The sequence below is a fragment of the Oncorhynchus nerka genome, linkage group LG12 (genome assembly GCF_034236695.1).
Source record: "Oncorhynchus nerka isolate Pitt River linkage group LG12, Oner_Uvic_2.0, whole genome shotgun sequence".
In the NCBI taxonomy this organism is placed as follows: Eukaryota; Metazoa; Chordata; class Actinopteri; order Salmoniformes; family Salmonidae; genus Oncorhynchus; species Oncorhynchus nerka.
The window spans coordinates 11493186-11513165 of record NC_088407.1 but is presented as its reverse complement, the minus strand read 5'-3'; the positions used below and the strand labels follow the sequence as shown (position 1 = coordinate 11513165).

Sequence of the window (19980 nt, the reverse complement as noted above, 5' to 3'; positions counted from 1 at the left end):
ACATTCACAGATTCTGTTGAAAAAAAACTTTATTAAACAGAAGCAAACAGAACAGGGATAAACATACCTGAATTTGTCCAATAGAAACTCTTGTTTGCAACTGTTGGACAAATGATTACACCTTAGATCAGCTAGATGCAGGCAAGAGTGTGCAAGGTGGAATTAAAATGTCTCGCTGTCTGTCACCTTGATTACACAAATTCTTCTCAACCTGTGCACCTGTTTTGTATACTATCATTCATAGGCTAGGCTATGTTGTAGCGACCTCATGATGCCTATAGGGAAAATGTGAGTATCATGTAGTAACCTAAACCTATCGATGTTACATTGAGCTTGGCGAATGGAATATGAATGACAGTCATCCAATATGCTAATAGAAATAAGGCCGTGCTCATAAAAAAAACAGCACCGACCGCCACTGAAGAAAACATTGCTAAAAGTCACCTTTTCTGAGAGAGATATACATGGTTATCAAACCGTCACACCGGGGCAAGCCAACATGAAACGCAGTACACATTTTAAGTGTTCTAAAATCCCCTATGGGAAAAATGAATGGTGGGAAAACAATTGGAACCCTGTTTGAGCGCTAGGTTTTATGGGTATTATTACACCCCCACTGTGGGACTCTATACAGGCTTTAGACATCAGGGTTAGGGTCAATTATTTGAATTTAAGACAGTAAATTCAAGACTAGGTTAACTATAATGCCAATTCAATCATTAAAAACTAGAATCCATTTTCAATTACTTCTCAGTAATTGAAGCGAAGCTATAATTTTTTTATTTATAAATTAAAATCACTTCCTGTTTTTATGACAATGTTTTTATCCATGCACGGTAGGTTTAAAAACAACTTCTTAAACGTGTATGAAGTGGTGATCAGTTAACAGTTTATCAATAAAGTAGAACTATAGCTAGCTATCAATATCTATTTACGAACCTATTCGACATAGTTGTATCTCTGGTGTCCTCCGCAGCAGTCTCCGTAGCCGATCATTCTCCTCCTGGTACTCTCCTACCGTTTTCTCAACGGCCCCAAAAATATCCCCAGCAGCCGCCGATAAACGATCATTTAAAAACACACACAACATCTGTAGTTTAGACATTTTAATAAAATTAGAGATGGGTAGCCTATTTAGTTTAGTAAGTATGTATTTCTTTACTGCACACAAGGAAAAATAAAAACTCGTTTCCAATCCTACTTCCGTGTTTTAGTCAAGGAATCTTGGGACGTTCTTTGTTCTAGTTGGTGACGAACCCAGAAACACAACAGCGCCGACAGCTGGATGGGAGTTTACTGTGCAAGGCAGCCTACAGACCAGTAGTAAAGGAAAACGACGACTACATGTAGACAAATAGTGGTTATCATAAGTATAGGATGATCTGGGAGAATCTATTCTTCCTCAGGAGTCAACAGTTTATCATTACTCCATACAAGATTAAATCAACATGATGAATGAGCAGCATTAGGTCAGAATTTATGAGAAATACTATTGGAAATACTCTTGGATAAATGCAAGGATACCTTTTCTGGAATTGTTTTACATTTCATGTATCAATTACATCAGCCTGACCTAAATCAAATGACCAGCTGTTTCTAATGAAGGGAAAAAAATCAACAGACTTTGAACAGCAGAACTGTGAATTTCCTCAAATACTCTGTGCTGTTTGATCATTACCTCGTCATTCAAATCAAATCAAACTTTATTTACATATATTGTTTTACAACATTAAGTCCATGGTACAGTATATGTATTTATCTGAGACCCACAGTATGAATGGTCTGGAGTTACTCTCCTTTCCTAAGAGTGTTGTTCACATTGTCTTTTTATTCTTCTGACTGAAGGTGTTATTTCTGTGGTCTGTTTTTCTCTCTTTGTGGATATTATCTATACTGTAAGCTCAGAGTTGGGTGGGTTCCCTTCTAAATGTAATCCGTTACAGTTACTAGTTACCTGTCCAAAATTGTAATCAGTAATGTAACTTTTGGATTACCCCAAACTCAGTAATGTAATCTGATTACATTTAGTTACTTTTTAGATTACTTCCCCCTTAAGAGGCATTAGAACAATACAAAAACATGTATGTTACTAATTGAATGACATTTATTGCAAGATCAATCAATGTTAAAGTTTACATAGCTGGTGGATTGTATTTATCATCATTAGTCATTTAGGTCAACATTGGATCATTCAGAGATCCTCACTGAACTTCTGGAGAGAGTTTGCTGCACTGAAAGTAAAGTGGCTGAATAATTTTGCACGCCCAATTTTTCAGTTTTTGATTTGTTAAAAAAGTTTGAAATATCCAATAAATGTCGTTCCACTTCATGATTGTGTCCCACTTGTTGTTGATTCTTCACAAAAAAATACAGTTTTATATATTTATGTTTGAAGCCTGAAATGTGGCAAAAGGTCGCAAAGTTCAAGGGGGCCGAATACTTTCGCAAGGCACTGTATATATATATATATATATATATATGGATGTTAAATTTTACTTTATGGGTTGGTTATATAGGCTTCCTCTAGCCCATTACTTTCTACTACGTATAATAATATGATTCAATTATATCTTTATATTAAAAACCAAAGTCTGTCAGAATTCCAGTCATTCCTATAGATGTTATACCCCTTGATCTTCAAGAACAGGACTTGGAAATATGGAAGAATAGATTATCCAAATGGTTTTACCTGAGCATAACCCCCACAACTAAGGACTTATTAGCCAGCCTTACTCTGCTGTTTATGATTTTGTTGTCATGGGGGACTGATTGGGCTCATTGATTCGAGTTGAAAAAGAAAATGCTGCCCTCATGGAATGGCCTGCTTTCAGCACTACTGAAAAGTGTGATTTTACATGTGAAAAATGAATGCCATGTGCTGCATTTGTTATATGCAAATTGATTTCCTTTTTGTAGTGGACACTTTAATATCTTGAAAATATGCAGCTGTTTAAAGATCTCAGTCTGAGATTGTGAGCGTTCTGGATTAAGTTTTCATCAAGGATCTCTCTGTATTTTTCTCCGTTCATCTTTCCGTTGATCCTTGATCCCAGTCGCTGCCTCTGAAAAACATCCCCACAGCATGATGCTGCCACCACCATGCTTCACCGTAGCGATGGTTCCAGGTTTCCTCCAGACGTGACGCTTGACATTCATGCCAAAGAGTTCAATATCTGTTTCATCAGACCAGAGAATCTTGTTTCTCATGGTTTGAGAGTCCTTTAGGTGCCCTTTGGCAAACTCCAAGCGGGCCGTCATGTGCCTTTTACTGAGGAGTGGCTTCCGTCTGGCCACTTTACCATAAAGGCCTGATTGGTGGAGTGCTGCAGAGATGGTTGTCCTTCTAGTAGGTTCTCCCATCTCCACAGAGGAACTCTGGAGCTCTGTCAGAGTGACCATCGGGTTCTTGGTCACCTCCCTGACCAAGGTCCTTCTCCCCCGATTTCTCAGTCTGGCCAGGGGGCCAGCTCTAGGAAGAGTCTTGGTGGTTCCAAACTTATTCCATTTAAGAATGATGGAGGCCACTGTGTTCTTGGGGACCTTCAATGCTGCTACTTGTTTTTGTACCCTTCCCCAGATCTGTGCCTTGACACAATCCTTTCTCGGAGCTCTACGGACAATTCCTTCGACCTCATGGCTTGGTTTTTGCTCTGACATGCACTGTCATCTGTGGGACCTTAAATAGACAGGTGTGTGCCTTTCCAAATCGTGTCCAATCAATTGAATTTACCACAGTTGGACTCCAATCAAAGTTGTAGTAACATCTCAAGGATGATCAATTGAAACAGGATGCACCTGAGCTCAATTTCGAGTCTCCTCATAGCAAAGGGTCTGAATACTTATGTAAATACGGTATCTGTTTTTTTATTTTTAATGAATTTGCAAAAATAATTATAATATTTAAGTTAAAAAAATATATATATATATATATTTTTTTTGCTTTGTCATTATGGGGTATCGTGTGTAGGGGAGATTGATAAGTAAAAGGTTAAGGGGTCTGAATACTTTCTGAATGCGTCTCTTTAGGAGGGGTGGACATGGAAGCAGGAGTTGAATTTGTACAATTGGACAGTAAAGGAATCTTAATCTGTAGTGTTTGATCATCATTCAAACCAAATAAATGTGTTTTACAAAAGTAAATCCAAGGCCGGCTCCCGCCTTTTGGGGCCCTGAGAGATTTGGTTGGGGTGCCCCCCACCTCGTGGTGAAACATTTGAGTACCCCTCTGATGGTGAAGAGAAATGTATGTTTTAAAAATAATTTCCTGCTATTCTACACATTTTGTAATTTTTAATTTAACATTTAATTTAACATTTATTTAAGGTTAGTCGGTTAAGAACAAATTCTTATTTGCATTTACGGCCTAGGAACAGTGGGTTAACTGCCTTGTCAGCTCAGGGATTCGATCTAGCAACCTTTCGGTTACTGGCCCAAGGCTACCTGCCACCCCCCTGCAGTAATGACTTATTCCATGTTAATATGGGCCCCTGGGCACATTCCCTGCCTGGTCGGTATTCAGCAGTGATTACTACTAAGGTTAGATAGCTGGCTAGACTAACTTCCAATCTAAAATCGCTAATTGAGTGACTGTCAGTGACAAACAAACTGCTGATGCACAACCAAATGTCTAAATTGGACCTGGTGTATTCTACTATTCTGAGTCTTAATAGTAAGTTGAGACCCAGACTGAGCTCCTAAGATATTGTCAAACCACGTCAAGAGGCAGTCAATGGACTGGGAGTATGTGGAGATGGACTTGACCTCCAGGCAAGCAACCAGAGCCATGTCATCTGCATATTTGATGAGGCCACATCACTGTTGCTTCCTAAGAGATTTGTCCACATCCTGCCTTTCTATTCACTAACCTGACAGATAATCTCTTTGTCCGAATGTTCTTTCCTCTTTCAGTTTCTGTCCTGTTTTCTTCCTTTGTGGATTTTATCCACATGCCTCAGCAGATGAGACTTCTGAGTGAATCCTTTACCACAGACGGAGCAGCCATGTGGTTTCTCTCCTGTGTGAGTCAGTATATGCCTCCTTAGGTCCGCCTTCTGAATGAAGCTTTTCCCACAGTCACCACACCTGTATGGTTTCTCCCCTGTGTGAGTCCGTATATGTTCAGTTAGGTGTCCCTTCTCATTGAAGCTTTGCCCACAGTCACCACATCGAAAGGAATTATCTCTGGTGTGAGTCCGTATATGTGTGGTTAAGTTCCCCCTCTGATTGAAGCTTTTCCCACATTCTCCACAGCAAAATGAATTATCTCTGGTGTGAGTCCGTATATGCATGTTAAGGTTACCCCTTTGATTGAAGCTTTTCCCACAGTCACCACAGCTAAATGGTTTCTCTCCTGTGTGAGACAATATATGTATCTTAAGGGACCCTTTATGCCTGAAGCTCCTCCCACAGTCACCACAGATAAATGGTTTCTCTCCTGTGTGAGTCCGTATATGCATGGTTAAGACCTCCTTGCGATTAAAGCTTTTCCCACAGTCTTCACAGCTAAATGGTTTCTCCCCTGTGTGAGTCAGTTTATGCATGGTTAGGTGTCGCTTGAGCCCAAAGCTTTTCCCGCAGTCTCCACAGGTAAAAGGTTTCTCTCCTATGTGAGTCAGTTTATGAATGCTTAGATTCCCCTTCTGACTGAAGCTTTTCCCACAGTCACCACAGCTAAAAGGTTTCTCTCCTGTGTGAGTCAGTTGATGCACGGAAAGGTGTCCCTTCTTATTGAAGCTTTTCCCACAGTCACCACAGTTGAATGGTTTCTCTCCTGTGTGAGTTCGTATATGATCCGTTAGTGTCTTCTTGAGACTGAAGCTTTTCCCACAGTCACCACAGCTAAAAGGTTTCTCTCCTGTGTGAGTCAGTACATGTTCGGTTAGGTTCCCCTTCTGAGTGAAGCTTTTCCCACAGTCACCACAGTTGAATGGTTTCTCTCCTGTGTGAATCCTTAAGTGCTTGGAAAGATAGCCTTTGTATTTGAAGGTCTTTCCACAAACAGGGCATGTGCAGTGTTTCCCACTGTGACAGCGTCGGACATGGGCCTTCAGTTTACAGGTGGAGTTGTAGCGTTTTCTGCAGAATCTACATTCACTGAGTCTCTTCTTGGTGAGAGTCACATGTTTCTGCAGGTCAGCTTTCAGAGGAAACGTTGCACCACAGTCACGGCAGTGGTGAGTTCTTCTAGACGTGGTGCTGAGTTTGGAACAGTGTTTCTCCAATGGTGGGCCGCTGTCAAGTCCCACTGTGTCGCTGCTTACGGCTGTACTGTGGCTTGAGGTATTGCTGTCATTATCTGGAAGGTCAAGACCATTTAAATGGGTCACATGGACAAAAGATTTGAGATCCACTGGTTTAGAGTCACTCTCTCTGTTCTCCACAGTCTGGGTTTGGGGAAGAGTCAAGGACCAAAGTGGGTCCTCCTGATCACATTCACTTGTCACACAGGAAGGAGTGAAATTGAACTCTATGATATCAGGCTCCAGATCTTGAAGCTGCTCTTCCTCCTGACTGGTCCTGACTTCCTCCTGTTCCTCTTTAATCTGTTTGGTCTCTGGGTCCTTCTGTCCCAGACTGGGGCTCCACTCCTGCTCACAGTGCTGCTGCTCAGGGGGAACCTCCTCTTCAGAGACAGAGAGCTGCAGGGAGTCTAGAGGGAAGGAGAGGAGGAACAGATGTTATTTATAACAGAATTTGGAATCAATCATGAATTATAGATCTCTATGACTTTTAATTTAATGTCTGATCAGAACAGGGATGAGGTGGATGTCCGGGTTAAGGAGGGTTTAATGGGAAGAGATGTCCTGGTTACGGGGGTTTAATTAAAGGAAACGGCTAACATTGCTAACCAGCGTTACAAACTGTCCATTCATTCTTAATACAAATGTTAACGCTAACGGGAGTGTGTGAGCTAGCTAACGCTTTAGATCCACTATAAGCGTCGCGTTACAATGCCAGCAACATCGCGTTCTACCAGCGACACAGAGCGTGTTGTTTTGAGAACGAGGGGGAAAACGTTGCTATTCTAATTCCCTCTACTGTACCATAATCATCCGTTATGTGTCAGTACAATAGTTTTGGTCCAGTTTTTAGCAAGCACTCTTATATTGTTGCTAGTGGTTGTACTAAATCAGGGTTCACGAACTGGCAGCCCACTGTGTCGAATTTAGTGGTTTTTATTTGACCCCCCCAAGTTTTCAATTTTTTTGTGTAAATTATTTGTTGGACATTGAAGACTGTAAAAATACCAGGAAATCAGCTCCAAGTGATTCAAATCTGTTCCCAAGTATGTCCAACTCATAACATAAAGACAGGCGATCATATACAAATGTAAGCTAAATCTGAAATGATTATGTTTTAAGTCTAATATGATATCTGTTTGGGGTTATTATTTGCAATTATGTTCCGGCTCCCATCTGCTCAAGAAAAAGATCAGCCCGCGGATTAATCTAGTTGATGATCCCTGTACTAAATAATCCTCTAATTACACGTTTCTTTTGTTTACATTGTGAACATTGTCAACGTAATCTAGAGTTTCTACTAGTTGAGTTTCTACTAGTTAGTATCTTCTTGACTTCTATCAAGTTTAGTAAAATAGCCAGTGGTGTCTAGTGGAGACCATAATGCAACCTAAATTAACTTTATTTCTCATTATTTCAATTTACAAGATAGAATGAAGGTGCCTGTCAGCCTTCCAAAATGGGAACCTCATCGATTCTTCCGTTTGGATACTGCCGTTGGGCGTGGCGTGACGCAACATTAGCTTTCATCATCTTTCATTGAGGGGTTTGATTAATCCTGCCCGGGCGCCCGTGTAGGCGTGTTTTTCTTCGGCAGAAAGTTGAACGCATTCGATTTGGAACCGGGCTTCCTCCTTGGGTTGAGCCAGGGTCCCTGTTCAAATTCCATGGCTAAATTGGCTCAAAACAAACATGATGTAATTAAGCACGTGTAGTAATTAGCAGGATTCTGTGTTTTACCATGCAGAAGGGATTGGTTTTTGATTAAAAACGATTTATCTTTCTTCAAAAATGGAAAATACTAAGAAAATTCAAAACATTTATTTGATGGTAAAAAAAGAAGGGATCTCCTCCCTCCCCGCTTTCGAACCAAGACATGTGGGCCTTTGACTGATACCCCACGGCTCAGCATAATCCCATTGATGTCAAAGGAAGCATTCCCTCAATGTCTGTAGTGTAGCAGGGCCGACAACGAGCTCAACACAGTATAATTATTTACAACAGATGCTCCTTGGCTCCAAACCCACAAGACAAAATATCTCTTGGAACTGAAGTTAAGCTGCTTAAAAAATCAACAGCAGAGGTCTGTGACATCAGAAGGACAAGTAGTAGCAGGAGAGGGAACATGTAGTAGCCGTCGGGAGAGAAATAGAAAGGGGAAAACACATTTCAGTTGAATCCTATTTAGTTGTACAACTGACTAGGTATCCCTCCCTTTCCAGAAAGCACATTTCTCATATCTGCTCTGCTCAAAGATAATTCTAACTAACTAACTAACTAACCCTAAGATAGTTCACCTGTGTCGTTTACAGTGGGAGCTAGTGATGTTACGTTTGATGCCGAAGTCAAACGCCCTCGATCACACCGACAGCTTCATTGCCGTTTTGGTACACCAGATGTACATTCATTTCCACTGAAACGCTGCGTTTGCCTTGCAGCATTGCGTTGAAGAGGCAGTTGCAGTGCGCTCTGAACACGTTGGATTTATCGAACATATCCATCAAATAGTATGCCGTAGATGGCTTGACAGAAATGGCAGCAGAAGGTGAATGTTGAACTTTTTGCTGCATACATATCCAGATTATGCTGCGTAACATTTTGCGCGATGACGCTGAGGTGTGATTGAGACATAAGCGGTGTACTTCGAAGCGGTGTGCACATGCTTGTATCACTTTATCAGAAGCACGTGATCAATGACGTCCGAAGCTTCGTTTCGTCGAACAACCACCTGATTGGTTTGGTAGAAGAAAAAAAAGGCTACGCAGCGAATGCCTTACGGGGACGTCATAGATAATAATTTGGCTGCTCAGGCCTCCCTAGTGGCACAGTGGTCCATCGCAGTGCTAGCTGTGTCACTGGAGATCCTGGTTCAAGTCCAGGCTCTGTCGCAGCAGACCGCGACCGGGAGATCCATGGGGCGGTGCACAATTCGCCCAGCATCGGATGTCCTTGTCCCATCGCGCATTAGCGACTCCTGTGGCGGGCCGGGCGCAGTGCACAGGTCCTCCGCTGGCTTCCGGGTTAAGCATTGTGTCAAAAAGCAGTGCGACTTGATTTCGCCTCTACCAAGTCCGTATGTGAGTTGCAGCGATGGGACAAGACTAACTACCAATTGGATACCACGAAATTGGGGAGAAAAAGGGGTAACAATTTTTTTATATAATTTGGCTGCTCTAAAAAAAAATCACCAGCAGGTGCCACTACTGTACACGGTTGATCAAAGCCTCGAATAATTTACCTATTTTCGGCACAATTGGCTGGAAAACCTTAAGGATGCTTCGTTTCCTCATCACTAGTGGGAGCAAATTAAGCATAGGGTCAGAACAAGCAAGCAGGGGGGCAGAGCCAAGCACGAGCTAGCGAGATCCTATTGGCGCGTGGTAGAATGTATTTGCATATTTCCGTTAGGGAACGCCTCCTCTGTGAAGTCAATCAATCAAATTTATTTTTAAAGCCCTTTTTACATCAGCAGATGTCACAAAGTGCTGATACAGAAACCCAGCCTAAAACCACAAACAGCATGCAGCTGTAGTAGCACAGTGTCTAGGAAAAATTCCCTAGAAAGGCAGGAACCTAGGAAGAAATCTAGAGAGGAACCAGGCTCTGAGGGGAGGCCAGTTCTCTTCTGGCTGTGTCAGGTGGAGATTATAAGAGTACATGGCCATTTAAGGCCAGATTGTTCTTCAAGATGTTCAAACGTTCACTGGTGACCACCAGGGTCAAATAATAATCCCAGTGATTGTTGAGGGTGCAACAGGTCAACCTCAGGAGTAAATGTCAGTTGGCTTTTCATAGCCAAGCATTCAGAGGTTGAGACAGCAGGTGCGGTGCGAGAGTCGAAAACAGCACGTCTGAGACAGGGTAGCACATCCGGTGAACAGGTCAGGGTTCCCTAGCCACAGGCAGAACAATTGAAACTGGAGCAGCAGCACAACCAGGTGGACTGGGACATCCAGGAGTCATCAGGCCAGGTAGTCCTGAGGCATGACCCTAGGGCTCAGGTCCTCCAGGAGGGAGAGGGAGAGAGAATTAGAGGGAGCATACTTAAATTCACACAGGATACCAGATAAGACAGGAGAATTACACCAGATATAACAGACTGACCCTAGCCCCCTAGGCACATAGACTATTTTAGCATAGATACTGGAGAATGAGACAGGGATGGGTCGGGGGACACTGTGGCCCCGTCCGACGATACCCCCGGACAGGCCCAACGACTAGTCTGGGTTTCTCTTTCTGTCTGTGATATGCTCACAGAGTTTCTAAACCCAGAGACCCAACATGACAAGACTTCTGGGAACGCTTGCAAAACAAACCAAGCAGGGGTTTGAGAAGGCAATGAGAGAAGTGAAAAATTCTTCCTTAGCTGTTAATTTTCTTGAAATATTAAAGGCACAACCTAGATTTGAGCCAATGTCTTAAATAGTTGAACATGTTATTACTCCAACCTCGTGAAAGTGACTAACTGACACGTTTTAATTTTCGTCAAAAACAACTTTATATCGAAGGAGTGCCTTTTGATTTGCCGGCCGACACAGTTCGTCACGAGATGACCGTTAGAAACACGTCATTGGGTCTACGCATGAGCTTAGCTAGCCAACGTCCCCTACGCATGAGCTTAGCTAGCCAACGTCCCCTACGCATGAGCTTAGCTAGCCAACGTCCCCTACGCATGAGCTTAGCTAGCCAACGTCCCCTACGCATGAGCTTAGCTAGCCAACGTCCCCTACAAGTGTGATCGGGGATTTCTATTGGAGAAGCAGTTTCTGCCTATCTTCATACTGTACTGTTTTTGGTATGCTCTTGCTGGGGTCCTACAATGAACATCCTGGGAATATTGACTGCTGATAGGCTTACATAATACTGACTGGTGTGACCTTGACCAATAAGACCTTAATGAAATTGGTGGTCTTCTTACGGGAGACTAACATGATGACCACACTGCCCACGTTGTGTGCACATACATGTTATTCAATCATTTCATCCAAACTGCTCTCGCGCATCTGCGTAGCCAGGCGCTACAATATAACTTGGTTATATTTTACGCTTCACGCACTCCAAGTCCCGCCTCTCCCATCTCCTCGTTGGTTTTTAAGAGCATATACCCACGTCAGAGAGTGAAAGATGAACTGAGGCCCACATTCCAGTCCAGTTGGTGATGGTAACACACGTTAAAGTTGGTTGCCAACCGCCAAAAGTACACAGACGAAGAAGACTGAAGGAGGAGAGATTACTAGAAGCCTGAAGGAGGAGAGATTACTAGAAGCCTGAAGGAGGAGAGAAACTAGAAACTAATTAGCTTTCCCCTTTTATCTGTGGATTAATTGTCAGAGTAGAGAAACACACGATTTTGTGTGACTCAAAATGGGTCAAAATTCTACAAAGATCCAGAAAAAAAAGGACCTTGTGCATTTCAGGTAAAATAACAACCCAATGTTTATATCCCAGGACAAATTAGCTAGAAACAGTAGCTAGCTAAATAGGACAAATTAGCTAGAAACAGTAAGCTAGCTAAATAGGACAAATTAGCTAGAAACCGTAAGCTAGCTAAATAGGACAAATTAGATAGAAACCGTAAGCTAGCTAAATAGGACAAATTAGCTAGAAACCGTAAGCTAGCTAAATAGGACAAATTAGCTAGAAACCGTAAGCTAGCTAAATAGGACAAATTAGCTAGAAACCGTAAGCTAGCTAAATAGGACAAATTAGCTAGAAACAGTAAGCTAGCTAGCTAGCTAAATGTCCATGAATGTTTCATGTGTTTCGACCTGTTCCCAAATTAATACAGTTGGTTCAGAGTTCATTTTTATATTTCAACCTGCATGTCCTGATCGCGTCTGATGTGGATAGACAAAAATCAACGTGCGCACGATGGTGCACTAGGACACAAGTGCGCGCCCGGGCTCGTCAGCTGCTTGACTAGAACTAACCAGAAGGAATAACTAGAATCAGCTGACTGAAACTGGCTGTTTTTAATAACAACTATTTTAAAAACCTTAGAAACTTAACTTTCATATCACCGTACCACAGGAGGTGGTTGAGGGGAGGACGGCTCATAATAATGTCCGGAACGGAGCACATGGAATGGCATCAAACACCATGAAGACCATGATTTATTCCACTAATTCCACTTCAGCCATTACCATCCTCCCCAATTAAGGTGCCACCATCCTCCTGTGCACCGCAAAATAATTGGACAAATATAACACATTACCACAGAGGTGTTTTGAGTTGCACGTTACCCTGAATTACGACGCTTCCTGCGCTAATGGAAACTCGGGAGAGAATACAAAGAAGAAACTCTGTGGAAATCTGTTTTTTTTAAACAGCTAACAGTAAGTGTATCTTTTGCAATTTGTAAAGTTATTTTTGGATGATAATTAAGTTGAGTGTTCAAGGTTTACAAAACTATCACAATCAAGGATCAACTTGTTTGTCGATTAAAAATGTTTAACACTTCACCAAATCATCCTCAGCTATCAAAAGGGATGTTGAATATCTCCCATGTAGCACTGCAGTTAGAAATAAATAATTAAAATATTAAATTAAAATAAGCAAAATAAAGACCAACTTTCCGGGAAAGTTCAAATATAATTTTACTCAACATTCGTGACAGTCAGGGGACATATAGATTTTTGTAATTGGACAAATTGGAAGCTGCTGTCTAAGTCCCCCCTAAACCTGGACATATCTTTCCAGTAACCCCCCCCCCCCCCCCCTAGGTTGTCCAAGCATTGACATGTCGTGGCTATTATCATCCATTCAGCATAAAAAATTAAAAATAAATTAAAATGCTTACATTTTTTAAAAATGGTGATCACAAAGCCTAAACAGTTTATTAATAACTATTGCTAACTATCAGTAGATCTATGTACAAACCTGTTCTACATAGTTTTATCTCCGGTGTGATCCGCAGCAGTCTCCGTAGCCGATCATTCTCCTCCTGGTACTCTGCTACTGTTTCCTCAATCGCACCAAAAATCTCCACAGCAGCAGACGCCGTTAAACATTCATTTAACAACACACTCAACAACTGTAGTTTAGACGTTTTCAGTGGACTGAGAGTTGGGTGTTCAGCTACTACGGCTTCTTGACATGGGTTCTCCAGATCACATTCACTTTTCACACAGGAAGGAGTGAATATGGTGTCTTTGGTATCAAAGAGCCCTTGAAGCTGCTCTTCCTCCTGACTGGTCCTGACTTCCTCCTGTTCCTCTTTAATCTGTTTGGTCTCTGGGTCCTCCTGTCCCAGACTGGGGCTCCACTCCAGCTCACAGTGCTGCTGCTCAGGGGGAACCTCCTCTTCAGAGACAGAGAGCTGCAGGGAGTCTGGAGGGAAGGAGAGGAGGAGCAGAGGTTACCTATATACAGCCTTTAGACATGCTTGAGTGCACAACGCCATTTCAAAATGCTTTTGTTGACTCAGACATTTTTTTTATATACAGTGGGGCAAAAAAGTATTTAGTCAGCCACCAATTGTGCAAGTTCTCCCACTTAAAAAGATGAGAGAGGCCTGTAATTTTCATCATAGGTACACTTCAACTATGACAGACAAAATTAGAAAAAAAATCCAGAAAATCACATTGTAGGATTTTTTATGAATTTATTTGCAAATTATGGTGGAAAATAAGTATTTGGTCACCTACAAACAAGCAAGATTTCTGGCTCTCACATATACACAGGGTACCAGTATAGCTATATACACAGGGTACCAGTATGGCTGTATACACAGGGTACCAGTATAGCTCTATACACAGGGTACCAGTATGGCTGTATACACAGGGTACCAGTATAGCTCTATACACAGGGTACCAGTATAGCTCTATACACAGTGTACCAGTATGGCTGCATACACAGGGTACCAGTATAGCTCTATACACAGGGTACCAGTATAGCTATATACACAGGGTACCAGTATAGCTCTATACGCAGGGTACCAGTATAGCTATATACACAGGGTACCAGTATAGCTATATACACAGGGTACCAGTATAGCTCTATACACAGGGTACCAGTATAGCTATATACACAGTGTACCAGTATGGCTCTATACACAGGGTACCAGTATAGCTATATACACAGGGTACCAGTATAGCTATATACACAGGGTACCAGTATAGCTCTATACACAGGGTACCAGTATAGCTATATACACAGCGTACCAGTATGGCTGTATACACAGGGTACCAGTATAGCTATATACACAGTGACCAGTATGGCTGTATACACAGGGTACCAGTACAGCTATATACACAGGGTACCAGTATAGCTATATACACAGTGTACCAGTATGGCTGTATACACAGTGTACCAGTATGGCTGTATACACAGGGTACCAGTATAGCTCTATACACAGGGTACCAGTATAGCTATATACACAGGGTACCAGTATAGCTATATACACAGTGTACCAGTATGGCTGTATACACAGTGTACCAGTATGGCTGTATACACAGGGTACCAGTATGGCTGTATACACAGTGTACCAGTATGGCTGTATACACAGGGTACCAGTATAGCTCTATACACAGGGTACCAGTACTGAGTCAATGTGGCTTTATGACGATCAGCTGACTGTTTATAACTAGAGGTCAACCGACTATGATTTTTCAACGCCGATACCAACAAAAAAAACATACCACTTAATCGGACGATTTATATACACGGGGTAATATAAATATATATACAGGTATTTGTAATAATGACAATTACAACAATACTGAATGAACCCTTGTATTTTAACTTAATATAATACATAAATAAAAATATATTTAGTCTCAAATAAATAATGAAACATGTTCAATTTGGTTTAAATAATGCAATTTTTTAATTTTTTTAACCAGGCAAGTCAGTTAAGAACAAATTCTTATTTTCAATGACGGCCTAGGAACAGCGGGTTAACTGCCTGTTCAGGGGCAGAACGACAGATTTGTACCTTGTCAGCTCGGGGGTTTGAACTTGCAACCTTCCGGTTACTAGTCCAACGCTCTAACCACTAGGCTACCCTGCCGCCCCAAAACAAAGTGTTGGAGAAGAAAGTAAAAGTGCAATATGTGCCATGTAAGAAAGCTAACGTTTCAGTTCCTTGCTCAGAACATGAGAACATATGAAAGCTGGTGGTTCCTTTTAACATGAGACTTCAATATTCCCAATGAATAAGTTTTAGGTTGTAGTTATTATAGAAATTATAGGACTATTTCTCTCTATACCATTTGTATTTCATATATCTTTGACTATTGAATGTTCTTATAGGCACTATAGTATTGCCAGCCTAATCTCAGGAGTTGATAGGCTTGAAGTCATAAACAGCGCTGTGCTTCAAGCATTGCGAATAGATGCTGGCAAACGCAGGAAAGTGCTGTTTGAATGAATGCTTACGAGCCTGCTGCTGCCTACCACCGCTCAGTCAGACTGCTCTATCAAATATCAAATCATAGACTTAATTATAATATAATACACAGAGAAATACGAGCCTTAGGTCATTAATAGGGTCAAATCCAGAAACTATCATTTTTAACGTTTATTTTTTCAGTGATATACAGAACCATTCCGATATTTTATCGAACGGGTGGCATCCATCAGTCTAAATATTGATCTTACATTTTACAACCTTCATTGTTATGTCATAATTATGTAAAATTCTGGCGAATTAGTTACGGTCTTTGTTAGGAAGAAATAGTCTTCACACAGTTCTCAACGAGCCAGGCGGCCCAAACTGCTGCATATACCCCGACTCTGTTGCACAGAACGCAAGAGAAGTGACACAATTTCCCTAGTTAATATTGCCTGCTAACATGAATTTCTTTTAAATATGCAGATTTTTTAAAACATATATAATCGGCGTCCAAAAATGATAATTATCGATTGTTATGAAAACTTGAAATCGGCCCTAATTAATCGGCCCTAATTAATTGGCCATGCCGATTAATCCGTCGACCTTTAATATGGACCACCTAGTAATACTAGTAGGATTTTTTTTTTTCTGAATATGTGATGTTTTGTTTCTCTACATTTGTGATTCCATTCAACACTACAGTGAATGTCAATGTTTTTTTTTTCATATAGGAAAGTTATTCAAATATATATATATAGGGCCTCCCGGGTGCCATCAGAGACTCTGGGTTCGTGCCCAGGCTCTGTCGTAACCGGCCGCGACCAGGAGGTCCGTGGGGCAACGCACAATTGGCCTAGTGTCGTCCGGGTTAGAGAGGGCTTGGCCGGGAAGGGATGTCCTTGTCTCATCGCGCACTAGCGACTCCTGTGGCGGGCCGGGCGCAATGCGCGCTAACCAAGGTTGCCAGGTGCATGGTGTTTCCTCCGACACATTGGTGCAGCTGGCTTCCAGGTTGGATGCGCGCTGTGTTAAGAAGCAGTGCGGCTTGATTGGGTTGTGTATCAGAGGACGCATGACTTTCAACCTTCGTCTCTCCCGTGCCTGTACGGCAGTGATGAGACAAGATAGTAGCTACTAAAACAATTGGATACCATGAAATTATATATACACAGTGGGGCAAAAAAGTATTTTGTTGGCAATGACAGAGGTCAAAAGTTTTCTGTAAGTCTTCACAAGGTTTTCACACGCTGTTGCTGGTATTTTGGCCCATGCAGATCTCCTCTAGAGCAGTGATGTTTTGGGGCTGTTGCTGGGCAACACGGACTAAAAAGCTCCCTCCAAAGATTTTCTATGGGGTTGAGATCTGGAGACTGGCTAGGCCACTCCAGGACCTTGAAATGCTTCTTACGAAGCCACTCCTTCGTTGCCTGGGCGGTGTGTTTGGGATCATTGTCATGCTGAAAGACCCAGCCACGTTTCATCATCTGGGGCGGCAGGGTAGCCTAGTGGTTAGAGTGTTGGACTAGTAACTGAAAGGTTGCAAGTTCATATCCCCGAGCTGACAAGGTACAAATTTGTCATTCTACCCCTGAATAGGTAGTTAACCCACTGTTCCTAGGCCGTCATTGAAAGTAAGAATTTGTTCTTAACTGACTTGCCTAGTTAAATAAAGGAAAAATAAAAATGCCCTTGCTGATGGAAGGAGGTTTTCACTAAAAATCTCATGATACATGGCCCCATTCATTCTTTCCTTTACACGGATCAGTCGTCCTGGTCCCATTGCAGAAAAACAGCCCCAAAGCATGATGTTTCCACCCCCATACTTCACAGTAGGTATGGTGTTCTTTTGATGCAACTCAGTATTCTTTGTCCTCCAAACATGACGAGTTGAGTTTTTACCAAAAAGTTATATTTTGGTTTCATCTGAGCATATGACATTCTCCCAATCTTCTTCTGGATCATCCAAATGCTCTCTAGCAAAATTCAGATGGGCCTGGACATGTACTGGCTTAAGCAGGGGGACACGTCTGGCACTGCAGGATTTGAGTCCCTGGCGGCGTAGTGTGTTACTGATGGTAGGCTTTGTTACTTTGGTCCCAGCTCTCTGCAGGTCATTCACTAGGTCCCCCCGTGTGGTTCTGGTATTTTTGCTCACCGTTCTTGTGATCAGTTTGACCCCACGGGGTGAGATCTTGCGTGGAGCCCCAGATTGAGGGAGATTATCAGTGGTCTTGTATGTCTTCCATTTCCTAATAATTGCTCCCACAGTTGATTTCTTCAAACCAAGCTGCTTACCTATTGCAGATTCAGTCTTCCCAGCCTGGTGCAGGTCTACAATTTTTGACAGCTCTTTGACAGCTCTTTGGTTTTGGCCATAGTGGAGTTTGGAGTGTGACTGTTTGAGGTTGTGGACAGGTGTCTTTTATACTGATAACAGTATATGCTGAATGCCCCCCCCCCCCTAGGACCCACATAATGTTATCAGGTATATGCTGAATGTTCCCCCTAGGATCCACATAATGTTATCAGGTATATGTTGAATGTCCCCCCCCCCAGGACCCACATAATGCTATCAGGTATATGCTGAATGTTCCCCCTAGGATCCACATAATGTTATCAGGTATATGCTGAATGTTCCCCCAGGACCCACATAGGGGTACAGGAGATCCGGGAGGTGGGCTAGTTGCCTGTGGAGTCCAGAGTGGACCAACTTAAACTCAATCATATGTTTGACATCTTAAATGATCGTTCCCCAGGTTACATGAAAAACCACATTGATATGGTCTATAACCAACACAGTCACAATACCAGAGCTATTGTGTCATGTCTTGTAAAATCCCAAGAGTAAACAGTCCTGCGAGGAGGATGTTTTCCTATACAGGCATGTGTCTATGGAATAGCCTCCCCTTGGAGATCGAGCAAAGACAAAGTAGAAATATCTTTAAAATGTAGGAAAAGGTTTTCATTTGGACAAGGTTGTCGAAGAGAAAACATTCCACTGCCCCTAGTGACTCCTACTGCTGGTCAGGTGTATTTACTTCAATCAAGTCACATTTGATTGGTCACGTAAATGTTATCACGGGTGTAGCGCAACAGAGAGAGACCCACAATGCCTGTATAACACTTTTTTTATTTTTATAAATTACTGCAAAGTTGCCTAAGGGCTAGATGCACGGCTGCCCTATCTATCAGAGCCATTTTCTATATAGGTACGATAGGTATGTGCAATTAATGGATTGTTTTAATGTGAAATGAATATGGTTGATTTTTAAGGTGCAGTGAGAAGGTGCCCCTTTTTTAGGATGCCAATATAAATGAATGTATTTATGGTTGTTTGTCATTTTGTCTTGCCTTTTTGAATCATTGTGTGTTTTATTGTTTTTACCATTGAGGACCACTTCAGGAAACAAGCGTTTTAATTTAATACTTTTAAAGTGATATCCTATGGGTCCACATTGTACATGTCAGTTACCCCCAAAATAAATTCAAAGCAATGTAGTTAAGCATATAGAATGGAGTACAGCACAGAGTGGCAGCAGATCGTCAACCCAGTTATGAAGAGGGACTAGACCATTTATCCAGTATCGGCTGACATATTTTGTAAAACATTGGACTTCTATTGAGGTATTGTATCGTATCTTCTCCACATGTATAACATTCCCTAAATCCCATTTCAAAAGGAAGGTAGTTTCCTATTTCCAAAATTTCAATATGAGCCGTTTGGCTAATAGAGTACAGAGAGAGACAGCCTTCCCTTCCTGGTTATCAATCAATTGAATCAATCAGACCGATCTGTGGGTCTGTGCCTGGCTGTATCTCTATCTTTAGATAAGTAATCAAATATGCAGACAACTATTGAATCATACATAACAATTGTTAATTGTTTCAATGGTTTATTACATCTGGTAGGCTACACATTCGCAGCTAAAAGCGTAATTGATGTATAGACCAATAGAAAAACATGGAGAGAACAATTATTAGCTACAGTAGCTAGCCAGCCATCCAGATAGGTAGGTAAATAATCAAAAGTAAAACATTTAAATACGTTTTAAAAATGGTTAAAATTGTGATTTTGTCTAACCAGTTTATTAATTCAGTATAACTATAGCTAGCTACCAGTATATCTAAATACGAACCTATTCTACATAGAGGTATGACCGGTGTCCTCCGCAGCAGTCTCCGTAGCCGATCATTCTCCTCCTGGTACTCCACTACCGTTTTCTCAACTGCCCCGAAAATCTCCACAGCAGCAGCCGTTAAACGCTCATTTAAAAACACACGCAACGACTGTAGTTTAGACATATTTTAGACGACAGAGTTGGTTAGCCTATTTAGGTCAGTCAGTACGTCTTTGTTTACTCCACAAAAAAAGGGTGTTTGAAATCAAAACATTCACCTCCAATCCGG

At 41.8% G+C, this 19980-nt stretch overlaps 2 protein-coding genes across 2 annotated transcripts in view; both read right to left on the bottom strand.

Annotated features, from left to right (window-relative positions):
- Window positions 1-1118, bottom strand: part of LOC115117553 (zinc finger protein 892-like) — a 15750-nt gene extending 14632 nt beyond the window's left edge. Inside the window, exon 1 of the mRNA XM_029646023.2 lies at window positions 940-1118. Within this exon, the coding sequence (XP_029501883.2) occupies window positions 940-1105 (166 nt within the window). The 5' untranslated portion in view covers window positions 1106-1118. The remainder of the gene's footprint in view (window positions 1-939) is intronic.
- On the bottom strand, window positions 1092-19980 carry LOC115117550 (oocyte zinc finger protein XlCOF6-like). Its single transcript, XM_029646018.2, has 3 exons — window positions 19710-19980; window positions 13119-13568; window positions 1092-6649 (listed from the first exon to the last, which is right to left on the bottom strand). Exons 1-3 carry the CDS (start codon window positions 19873-19875, stop codon window positions 4905-4907), a joined length of 2361 nt encoding a protein of 786 aa, XP_029501878.1. The 5' UTR covers window positions 19876-19980; the 3' UTR covers window positions 1092-4904.